A 12,399-nucleotide genomic window follows, 5' to 3' on the forward strand; every position below is an offset into this window, starting at 1 on the left:
ACTGGGTTATAGTTTACACCCGACACTTTTGAGGCGAAGTAAACAGATTCATAGCCTACGTGTTTTAAAAGTAAGCATTTCAGCTGAAAACGGGGTGCGGTAAACGGAGAACATTTATGCTTCAGGCGAGAGATACAACGCACAGTGCATGGGGCAAGGTGACATTCACGTATATTTCCAGTGGTTCATTCACAGGTGGGATAAAAAAAACACACGCCTCTCTAATACTGGAGATGAAAAACTCGGTTAAAAAATTTGCACAATGCATCATGCGAAATGTTCTTCCGAGACTTTCGGACTACGATTTATTTATTTACTTGTTAGGTATTTTACGCAGTACTCAAGCGTATTTCACTTATATACGTTGGCGGAGGACATCATGGCGGGAGGAAACCGGGAAGAGCGCGTAGGAAACCCGCATGATCCAGATAAACTCACGGTCACAGCTTTGCTGACAGGGTCCTGAGTTTCTGATGTGCTGCATGTGCTAACATTTTCACCTCTCGGCCTCGGAGGCTCCAACTTAGATTGAAGCTCAGAGTAATATATATATAGTTTTCACAGATATAATCCATAACGAACGGCATAAAAAAATGATATCCGTATATTTACAACATGCAAAACAATGCACTTGTCGCCCCAAAATGAAATGATACATCAGATGTCTTGTCATGTTAAATTTACTTGACATATTTTTAAAGTTCATGCTGGCTTCCTCTCCGGTCGTACGTGGGAAGGTCTGGCAGCAACATGCGGATGGTCGTGGGTTTCCCCTGGGCTCAGCCCGGTTTCCACCCACCATAACGCTGACCGCCGTCGAATAAGTGAAATATTCTTGAGTACGGCGTAAAACACCAATCAAATAAATAAATAAATTTATTTTTGACTTATATACGATGGTGGTCAGTTTTACGGTTGGGGGAAGCCGAAGTGACAGGAGTAACCCACCTGCATTTGACAAGTGGTTAGCACGCCCGCTCGGTGCAATGACCCAGGAGACCAGATCTCACCAAATCGATCAATGTGAGTTCAACTCCAGCTCTCGCTGGCTTCCTCTCCCGCGGTAAGTCGGAAGGTCCGCCACCAACCTGCAGATGGCCTTGGGTTTCCCCGGGGCTAAAAACGCCAATCATATAAATAAATATATAAATTTGACAAATGGTCTTCACCGAATGCAAGATTGCGCAAAAGGCCAGTAAAGAGTTCGTCGATCGCTTACCGGTGAGAGCGCGAGAAAACAAATTCTTTGTCCATTCATAATTCATAATTACCTATGCGTCCCATGAATGGGAACAGAGGAAACAGCGGTACAACGTATATAGTTCCTGTATACTTTGGACACAGAAATGGAAATCTCAAAAATCTGCGAGAAAACCACTTAATAATATACAAGTAATTTGATTACAGTATTTCGGATATGAAAAACCTAAATTGATTTCCAGGCGCTCCATAACTTTTAAAATGTTAATCTCGAAAACTCATCTCTGTTATTACTATGAATATTAATGCCGTAATGGATACCGGTGCTTATATCTTTTGCCCTGTATGTAGTGTTGTATTGTATGCAGTACACAGTGTTTTGTTTCAATATCTTGGAACGGAAACCACAAGTTCCAGGATTTGTATAATGAAAGCAATTAAGAAGTGTTTTTTTTTTTCTTTTTTCTTCAAAAGACAAGCTTCAACGAAAATTGAAGAAGTGCATTGATTCCTCCGATGCACAGAATCATTCACCATGTCAGTTTCAGACTAACTCCCTATTAACCAGTCATAATAACTGAAAGTACCAGTACTATTTTTGGTGGCTGCGAATGTCCATTTGCTTTAAATAATTTTCCCACATCGTTAGTGATTTTGATATAGACTTATCAGCCTGGCAGTAAACTAGGGGCTGAATCAAATAATAGTTGCGAACGGTTTAAGACAACTTAAAGTTGATATACCTGTATATATACCTTGTCGTACCTGTAAGGAAAAACTCAAACACCTTAGGCACACGATGCACAAAAAGTTACGTTTCACAAAATATTTTCCTGTTAGCAGCAAAGATTATTCAATTTAGTATAAAGCGGCCAAGCGACAGAATGATCGGATCAATAACAATTTATCCCACATCTAGACAGATAAACTATTCAGGAAACACACTGTTTACTAGAAATGTTGAGTTTCATGACCGTTAGCACAGCAGGGGTGCTGTGTGCAAATGTAAAGATGACACTGCCACGACTTTGGGGGAAGAGGGTTACATCTGCTTTCGTTGACTAATAAACCCATTCACGACGCTATCTATGTTTACTTCTGATGTACTAGCATAACAGCTGGCAAAAGAATCATTTATCTAATGGCCATAGCTTTCATGCGTTTCCATGGAAACCGAAAGTGTACACGCGCGAGAGATAGAGAGGCGTAGAGAGAGGGGTTCCCTTCCGCGTGTTGGTTTACAATATTGCAGACCATTTGGGAGCAGTCCATACCAAGTTTGACCTATCCTCAGGGAGGTAAGGGTCCCCACCCCATTTTCACCTTACACTCACCCTTCTCACAACCACACATGCTCAACATGCCCTACTCTCCTCCCCCCCCCCCCCCCCCTATACAGCTCTTTCTACCGCAACAAACCAAGAGCTGTCTAATCCAGATTTCAGGTGCATTAAACCGTTTTAGTTTAATAAGATAACAGTTTGCCAAGGCAGTTTGAGAGTTTATAGCAGCTCCTTTAAATGAATGGCACTTTATGCCCGACCCCCCGTTCCTGCCTGGCATGCATATAACTGTAGTAGACTTAGCAATGAGATGGTCCAAGGGTTTCCCCCTACTGCTTTTCAACTTTGCCAAAGAAGGTTGTAACTGAATCTGGGTTCGTCGTGACGTTCCCCAATTGCTACACTCTCCTCTCAGAGGGCGCGTGTTCTGATAGGTTAACCGTTAAAACACCCGTGTGACGGAGGCCTCAAAGCTAGAAATCTGGACGAATAAGAGTTAACTTCATCGCAGCCTTTTCGAGTCATCGGGTAATAGTACAGACTCTTTCGTCTGTGGTGAAGCCAGTCGCCGTCTCCGGGCACCACAAGCTCCCGTTACTCTCGTCTGCAGTCCTAGTACCCCGTCACAAGCCAAAGGCGTCCGCAAAGGCACATCGTCTCGCCAGCGAAGCATTCCTATTGCTTTTAATTCCCTTTACTCATTTTGTCGTTTTATTTCTTGGATAAATCCAGAAAACAGTCAACATGGAAGCCATCAAGAAGAAGATGTTAGCCATGAAAATGGAAAAGGAGAATGCCTTGGACAAGTCCGAGGAGTTACAGCAAAAACTAAGGGAAACCGAAGAGCAAAAGGCAAAGGTAAGAAATCAAACTTTTTTTATGTATCTGTTTCTTCCAAATATTGACTAACTTGCCCTACAAAATTCACAGAGATATCAGTTTTCGCTTAAAAGTTTTGCAAAATGAAAACAGTGGCCTGTGGATATTTTATGTATAAAATTTTATACATAAAATAAAATGTTTTGGTACAGGGTGAAATGTATCCAGCAAATTATGACGTTTCCCTCGTCTTTTTACTGGTGTATCTTTCGAAATTTGCACTGAGAAAGTTTGGCACTTGCCAGTCGAACAGAAAATTTATTCTTAGCTATACAAACGTCAAAGAATTACTCTCCTCACGTACATCAAATATTGCACTCACAAACTGTAGCTTTCTTAGGCCGTTAAGAATGACAAGGGACGTATACAGTAAAGGAATCTGCTTATCTCAGCAAAATGGTGACATTCACATAACGAAAAGGTCTTCGCTGGCAGTTTTCTCCATTTAGCTGTTATTCCAACCTTCAAAACGCCGGCCGCCATGTTGGTAACCCAATCTGATGTTGGCCTATACCTACATTCATCGGTATACTGGACTTGGATACACGGCTTTCCAGGCCCTGGTGGCTTCTATCTATACTTCACGTGCACTTCAGGTCTGCGGGCTGATGTTAACTGTCAAAACAAATTTAAAACCAGTTTCCCTTTTTTCATCTCTTTTTCCATCTACCTCTTTCTAGAACGGCGTCTTTCTAGAATTACCGCGTGTAAAAAATGCTATAAATACAGAACACGAACAAATTCTGCTAAATTTATGAATATTTAAAATTTATTTACATCGATGAATTAATGTAGTGCGAACAAAAATTTAAAAATACAAGAAAACTATCATTTTCTGTGAAATTGCAAGCAATTGGTGGTTATGTCTAATGTTAATCTTTTGATGAGTGATCAAATTCACGGCAGACAGTCCAACAGAGTCGGTGCTCTGCTTGTCATCAGTTTCGGCTTGACAGTTCGTCCTCGCTTGCCATGTGTCACGCACGTGGTTCTGTTGACATCTCAATGCGCATGCTCAACGGTTCCAAAATGACAACTTTACAACAACCTTGTAAAGAGCACGTGTTTTAAATCTGTCCTGTAAAGAAAAAAACACATACAGCTTGTTAAAACTGGCGAACAAGTGACAGGCACATTAACCACCGGTTGTGATGAGGGCCAAGTTTGTTGAGTGTTGACATAACTAACGACCACAACAATGATCGTAAAGTTAACACGCTCTACCAACCACAAAAATAAAACGCCACAATCAACGCGGATGATTAAATGCACTTTGATTTATTTCCCAGTAGAGCCTTTATTAAATTAACCCAATGAACATAAACATAAGAAAAGGAATGGGATTATAATGACATTCAATCAAAACGATCAAAACGATCCATTACAGCATATTTACTGTGCCATAAAACAGGTAATATTTTATATAAGCGATTGTCTGACGGCCTTAAATGTTGGGTAAATTTGGAAATCGCATTACTGAAGAAATTAACATGTACATTTCCGTATAATATATTTTACACTTATGAGAGAAGCTCTATACGCCATTTGGAACAAAATGTTACATCTTATGTTTTTTTTCTCCTGTCATTTACCTCCTTTTTTTCTCCCAGGTTGAAGAAGATCTCAGCAATCTGCAAAAGAAATACGCCAACCTTGAAAATGATTTCGACAATGCTAACGAACAACTTCTTGAGGCACAAACAAAACTGGAAACCCAGGACAAGAGGGTCACCGAGGTAAGTACCGCTTTTTGATACAGATATGGTTTCTCCTGGGGAATTGAAGGGGTGGGGGGGGGCTTTTGTATACCAGTGAAGGTTAGCGGTCATACAGAGGTCATGCTTTAACATTTTCTAGCAATAGGGAATATCATCGAACACTCCGGACCCAATCATGCATGATACGTCAAATAGAAAACTGGTTTCAACAAGTCTCAGATAAATGTATAACAGATATACACAGAATATACCATTTGACATTTCAGCTTGATATACCATAAGATATCGACATGAGCTTATATTGTTCACACGTAATCTAAGATAATTTCTTTCCAGAAATTAAGTAATTAAGAATTATTCATTTTAGTACTTACAGTTGCTTATTTACTAACCTGTATAGTAATTAGTTTACACAGGCAGCGCTAATTATGTGGAAAACGGCTTATAAAAAATCTTTAATGCAAATATCAATTCTATAAGGTGATAAGTGAATACCAGAAGCATTATAGCCGATAGTCACCAAGATAAGTCGGTGGAACAAGGGGAATTCGTGTGGTAAATTAAAAAGCACCAAAAGATGCCGCATTAATGGCCCAAGTTTCTAACGAAAAAAGTGAGTACTTCTAAAGAATGAATAAAGCTAAAAGCAAAACGATATTGCATAGAGGGTATGTGAAACTTGCTTTGACCTTCACGGCAGTCAAATGACCTTTACTGATGTCAAGGTTATAGTGTGATATAGTGCCAAGCGATGGCTTTCTTCTGCATTTTTAAGTTCCATGTCAGTTGCCAGAAATGTTATCAGCTGAATTGCAGGAAATACTATCTTCTGGTGGAAGCGTGGAAATGAATGAAATATAATAACGATGCAATGGCTATGTAATGTAGCTTTTCATTGGTCTTAGGCTATATGGATGAGCTGAGGGTATGGTATATATTCCGGCCACATCCCAGCAGAAAATGGCACTAACCATAGTACCTATTTGTGGTCAGAACCAAAGTACATGTAGGGCTGTTCGCAAGTTTTTACTTGGTTAGTTAACGTCATGCTCAAGAATAGTTCACCTCTATGTGTGAATTTATGATTGTTTGGGGAAAGTAGGCATATCGAGCCCTAAGGAAATAATTGCACTTTCTTTTGTACCTGACAACCCTACTTACGTTCCCTTTAGATGGATATTAAGGGATTAATAATTTCTACTCTTGCACGCATGCCAATATAATTATAGTCTAGGTCAAGCGCCTGATTAGTCTATTTTCACAAGGTTGTATAGTTTAACCTAGGCGAAAGTCATTTGCAGTCAAGGGTGACCATATCAGCTTTGGGGTTTGTTAGCTACTTAATATGATCGTGTTTAGGCACAGTTGTGAATCTGGTTCAAGGGTGGGCGGGGCAACGCCAGCCGTCACCCTCTCTGATTTCATAAAAGCTCACAGCATGGTCTCTAGAACGAAATCTCATTTTTGCAAATGGGCTTGTGCACCCTGTTTACACACTAAAAACACTACAGACATAAATAGAAACACTTATAACTCTACAGTTGTTAATGAAAGTGGTTTTTACTTCTATTTTTTTTTTCACTCTATAAGAGTTTGCATCGCATACAAATTTGTTAGGTGGGATACAAGTGTTGAATTAATTCTTGACATCTTCAGACCTGCCTCACACTTCATAGTTTATTACACTTTTTTTTTAACGTTCGTTATTGAAAATACAATAATGATTGTATCTGGTAATATTTGGATATGTATATCACCATCTGGCGGATTTCATCTCTGTCTCGTGACATTCTTTTGTTCGGTAAAAAAAAAAAATGTACGGCTTATTTTAAGACCGTTGTAAATTCTTAGGGGTTCACTGTATGATACAACAACAGAGGACTGCCATAAAGATGTGTTCTACATGTAGGTCTACGCATATTTTTGAGTCATGGACGGCATTTTACGCACCCTAACATTCACTACAGAGGCCAAACTGGTTAAGTTATTAAACCAGGAAGCTGCCAATTTACGTGGGTGTTTTACATGAAGGAAAGTGGAGAATTGATGGAGTCTGGTTGTGCAGTTGTGTGTACTGGAAGCTGTGCCATGTTATATGTGGGGCCTGGATAGGATCCCTTACGGCTGACAAGAAATACCTGGGGTTCAAGAAGGCATATGTCTTAGAATGCAAGACACGGCTCAGCTTCAGAAGTTATATAAGTTACCAGCTCACAAAGGACTATACACGAGAACCATTCCTCTCCGTATAGCATATCTCGGTGTCTAACCTAATGCGCCCCAGCCTATTGTGAATATTTGTTAGCACGGCTCTAAGTGTCGAGATACCCAGCCAGCCCTGTGCATGTACACACCGCCTCGCGCTGGAATACTCTATTTGGGGTCAGAGTTCAACGTGAAGCTGGGGCTGAATCATGGCTCAGTTGAGGTGACGTCATACAGCCTTATATGGAATACAACGCGAGGAATGCCAACCAGATTGAAAGGCCAGCAATGAATAGAGAGGTTGTGCGCTTTTCCGTCTGCTGAGCTACACCCCTCCGCACTGGGACAGTTATTTTTAGCTGTCGTTGATCGGTTCGACAGACGTGTGTGCAGTTTGTTGTGTTCAAGAATAAAATTCACGTGACGTAGACAATGTTATTGCCGAGGCCGTTTCATGTTGAGGAGATTTCTGGCGAATGTCAGCCTTCGTATTAGAAAGAAAGTAAGACAAGGCCATTTTGTCTCGGTTGTGTGCAATATTTGGACTTTAGGAATTATCCGGAAATGAGTGACACCTTGATACCAGGTGAACAAGATCATGTGGAGACTTTAAGGTTGTCACAAGAATCTCAACTCAGTTTATCTCAGGAGACACAACAATATAACTTGTCTCAGGATTCACAAAGTTTAAATTTGTCGCAAGATTCATCTGCGAACTTGGAAGTTGGCATAACGGACAGTGCGCAGAAAAGTGATTGTGTGATGGACGAGCAGGAATCGACTGATAAAGTCAAGAAAAAGGACGGGACGAAAAAAGTGAAAAAGAAAAAAACGAAAAAATCCAAAGACAAAGACAAGGACGGTGAAAAGGGTGAAAAAAGTGAGAAAAGGGAAAAGAAAAAGTCCAAAAAGTCGAAACACTCCAGCAGACGCCCCGAACCTGAAGGTGGGAATACGGCTGTTGGAAATTTCCGTGACGAATACGATCGTATCATTTACAGTAATGTGCCGATGTTTTCCGATCTGGAGATGTCGGATGAGGAGTCCAAGAAACAAGATCGGCCCCCTCCACCTCCTCGCCGCCAGTCCCGGCTACGACAGATCCAAATGCAGCAGCAGCAACAACAAAATAATTCCACGGGGATTTTCTTCCCTTGCCCAAACTTCAGCATCAATTCAAACACTATGATAAAGTTTGCAATTATAGGAACGGAACTGCAGAATATTGCTCGGACAGCCATGAGAAGGGTATGGATGATATTACTCTATAGACGTTCACAGCACAGACATGAAAAACCAAATGTTCTTTTGAATCTCTGCATGTATGTAGCGGTATATATGCAAGTGGGTTATGTTTCCAGATTTTTCAGTGCATGCATACTTTGTATATGCTTTGTAGAATGGGTAAATGCAATAAATGGCATACATAGTGCCTGATAAGACTATCGGTTGAACGTGTACAGAGGGTCCCTAAAGCGTGTATATACTGGTACTTTGGAGCCTGTACTGTGCAAATTGCCCATCCTCTGAGCCCCCACAGGTATAGAGTTATGTAAATAGGTAGGCCTACCCCCCCCCCCCCCCCCCCATCTGTTTCTTGTAGCTTCTTGTGGCTTCGTTGTATACCTATTTATACGTACGCATGCATACGGCAACCCTATGTACTCAAAACCAGGTATTAAGTTTCGGGTGGTGAACCGTTGCCACGGTAACGAAGTACAGAAATAACCAGCCTAACGGAATCTGTTGCGCATGTGCAGGGGCTCAAAGTTTTGACATCTGCAATAAACACATGCAGATGTGGAACGAAGATGGCGGCATCATTTCATGGAACTGAGTAGTGTTTGTGTACTTCTCTCTAGCTTAAACTTGATTCATTCCGCGGTAGTTTTGGTTTATAGCTGGCCATTAAAGCAAGTTTGTTCTTCCCACAGTGAACTGAAGTTTTCTTCCATTTAGAAATTTTGTACTTTGGCCAGATAAGCTCGAAGATATCAAATACTTGATGACTTCGATGTCCTTCGATCCTAAATGGCTATTTTATTGCCTATCTTTTTCATGAAACATAGATTATGCAAGGAAAATCGTAAGAATATTCACATTATTAAAGAAAATAATAAATAAAAATATTTGCTTCCGGGCAAAATATAATAGACAGTACACGTGCAATGGTCTTTAGTCCCTTGTGGCGACATTTCCTGGGTGACCTTATTATCATTGATCATTTTAAGTACCTCGCCACAATTCCTGAATATTCACTCTTGAGGGGCTGAGCAATATTATTGCAATGGGAAGGACAGGAAATCTGTCACAAAAAAATCCGGTCTAATCAAAATTTTCTGCAAAAGAAAAAATCATGGTCGATCCTACATTGCATGATCTTCGGAACTTTAACGTGTTGGACAGAAAAACTGCCTTACAATGCAGCATACCGTATACACGTTTAAAGAACATAAACAAGACATAAGTTCAATTCTTATAATTATTGTTAATAAATATTGCTCTTTAACGTGATTGCTATTGGAAATTATCTTACCGATTCTTTTTTATGGCGGTAAAAAGGATGTTTTATGTGAAAAGTCTGCAAATTATGTCTTAACTGCCAATTTTGTACAGAAAGAGAAGAAAAAATAACTTCCGAACTCCACAGGTACTTTTTTGCCCGGTCCCACCGATAATTATTGCTCAACCCCTAGGATGAGGTCAACTAGAAGCTGCGATTGTTTACAACGGTTACGATTACTTCTAGTGTATATATTGTGAACAAATTTGATACAGTGCATATGTCAGCTATATGGACATGGCGACATCCAGATGCACGCATGCATTCCGTCATCAAAGCCACTACAGGCTGCGAAAACTTGGGGAAAGCAGAATTGTTACAATTAAAGAATAAACAGGTGTTCAGTTTTCATATCTGCACACGCAGCTGAGAGCACACTACAGCTTGAAGTTCAATAGGTGTAAATAAGTGCCTTCGTGTTTGTAGACATGAATGTGTATTTGTCTATACACATGAACGTGTATATGTCTATACACATAGACGTGTATTTAGGCCATACTGCTTCGGTGATTTGGAAATCTACGCAAAAAGGAAAAACTTAATCTTTGGACATTAAACGGATAGAACTTATCACTGCTTGATTCATATGTTTGCAGTGTATATATGCAAACTTGTATATGCTGACGTTGTATGCACACATTTAATTAGAGATGGAAAAGCAACTTAGTAACCATTTTCAGTTTGTATATACGCATTTAGAGACTGCATTAGTCCATATACATTAGTCATTTATGCTTTATATGTGACTTTGTTAATCAGTAGAAAATCCATTGCCTTTATTATGTTTCATTTAGAATTTATATAGACGTAATTATATTGCGTATACTTACCTATTAAGTCAGTGTATAGGTTTTTAAATCACAGTAGCTCAAGTTGTGGCCCGTCCCTATGTCATAACTGCAGGATTAGGCGTCATGTTGTTTTAACCAGTACACTTGCTGTTCTCGATAGTCGTCTAGAAACAAACGTGCGGATTCTTCAAAATAAAGTGACTATAATTCTAATACATAATACTTAATCCCATTCACGATAAAGACTGCGCGATAATCCGTTTCCCCTAACCGGTTGGCCGCCGAGGACAGAACGAGTTTGACTGCTCCAGCCGATACAGATAACAACTCCACGTGAATCAAGTTGACAGCTGACCGCGGAGGGAGGTGTGACACTTGTCGGCACAGCACAGGTGACTCGCTGTGACTCGGAAATGGTCACATGATCAGCAATACACCTAGCCGCCTCTTCACTTCTTGTCGGCGCACAGATATTCAGTTGAAAACGGCATTAACTTGACAGTTTTGCAGTGCATGTCGACTGAATTTGGCCCATTTTGTCATATAGTGGAAGAGTCGTGACGGCCGTGTTGAAACGGGGCTTGCTGTGACCACTAGCCTGGAAAAACAGGGTGTTATTTTGTGGCGGATTCATAAAGCCGGTGGTTGAGTAGTTGGTCTCATTCCTGTTCTCTGCGATCGGCCATTTTTAGTGTAATTTTTCCTTGTTGTTTGCCTTTGTAAAAGTGTGCCGTTTTCTCGAGCAACACAACTCAGAAATGGATTACCAACAACGAAACAGGGGCAGTCTGCAAATGCAGACATCAAATGCCCTAGGAAACCTTAAAAAGAAAATGAACGCGGTCATGGATGAAAAAGACTACTGGCATGACCAAGTGGAGGAAAAAAACGCTAAGATTGAAGAGTTGGAGAAGAAAATTGAATCGGTAGGTGTCCCTTAAAAAGGCGTGGTCGAGTTTCTCCTAGGAAAGTAAATGTACCCTTAAAAACCATGTCACCCGGGAAAATCTGTGTGTCGAAGTTGAGCAACTTTAATGTCTCCCCAGTGAAATGCATGTCAACAACGACATACGTGTTATCGCCGTAGGATACGTCCATAGGCATAGCTATTGTTTCTGGTGCTCGCAGTTTACTATTGTTATTATCATGCACTGGCCAAAGTTGTTAATGTTTAGGGAGAGTCGGGTGCCGTGGTTGAAAAAGGTGCAATGCTAATGGCACGTCATTGAGAGAGTAAATAGCGGGAACTGTTTGTTCACGCATGACAAGTTTAAGGTGCATGTACTGCCTTGGCAGTTAACAGTGGTACAGTTTTGAGTGGGAGTGGTTAGGAAAGGACACTGCCACAGGCATTGTTTAAAATTAAGGCAAATTATAAAATACTCGATCATTGACAGTATTATACTAAAAGAGAATTTACATTTATTATGCGAAGAGATACAGACCTTTTGATAATGACTCTAGGAAATGAAGTTGGAAGCAGCAGAGATACAACATTCCCAGCCTCCATTTAGTGATAGAGACTCATAAGACAGAGAACCAAAGTGTGAAAAATGAATTTTTATTTTGTAGTAGACGTGACACAGATCATAGGAATCTGCAGTCCGTATTCACATTGTGTCCACTCAGTAGACATATCATAAAGCCATAACATGTCTGACTGCAGTGGGATGATTAATTTGTTCATTCATTATAGATACATGTTATGCAGTAATGTGACCAAACATTGACATTGTTCATGTTGCCTACAATAAACGATA

The 12,399-nt window shown here is 40.4% G+C and overlaps 2 protein-coding genes across 11 annotated transcripts in view; both read left to right on the forward strand.

Moving 5' to 3' along the window:
- Positions 1-2,983: 2,983 nt before the first annotated feature.
- LOC135473929 (tropomyosin) overlaps positions 2,984-12,399 on the forward strand; it is a 33,950-nt gene continuing 24,534 nt past the window's right edge. For 4 of the 10 annotated variants that reach the window (XR_010444605.1, XM_064753874.1, XM_064753872.1 and 1 more), the window contains exons 1-2: positions 2,986-3,341; positions 4,973-5,098. Coding sequence is in view for 9 of the 10 variants with exons in the window: in XM_064753874.1 (XP_064609944.1) it covers positions 3,228-3,341; positions 4,973-5,098 (240 nt within the window). In the remaining variant the exon portion in view is untranslated. Of the gene's footprint in view, positions 3,342-4,972; positions 5,099-11,282; positions 11,566-12,399 lie in introns of those variants that run through there. The other 6 variants (XM_064753877.1, XM_064753876.1, XM_064753878.1 and 3 more) reach the window with 4 other exon arrangements.
- Positions 7,595-11,288, forward strand: LOC135472318 (bromodomain-containing protein 3-like). The gene is made up of 2 exons (XM_064751778.1): positions 7,595-8,533; positions 11,187-11,288. The coding sequence occupies exons 1-2, from the start codon at positions 7,850-7,852 to the stop codon at positions 11,286-11,288; spliced, it is 786 nt and encodes a 261-aa protein (XP_064607848.1). The 5' UTR covers positions 7,595-7,849.

The sequence above is a fragment of the Liolophura sinensis genome, chromosome 8 (assembly GCF_032854445.1).
Source record: "Liolophura sinensis isolate JHLJ2023 chromosome 8, CUHK_Ljap_v2, whole genome shotgun sequence".
In the NCBI taxonomy this organism is placed as follows: domain Eukaryota; kingdom Metazoa; phylum Mollusca; class Polyplacophora; order Chitonida; family Chitonidae; genus Liolophura; species Liolophura sinensis.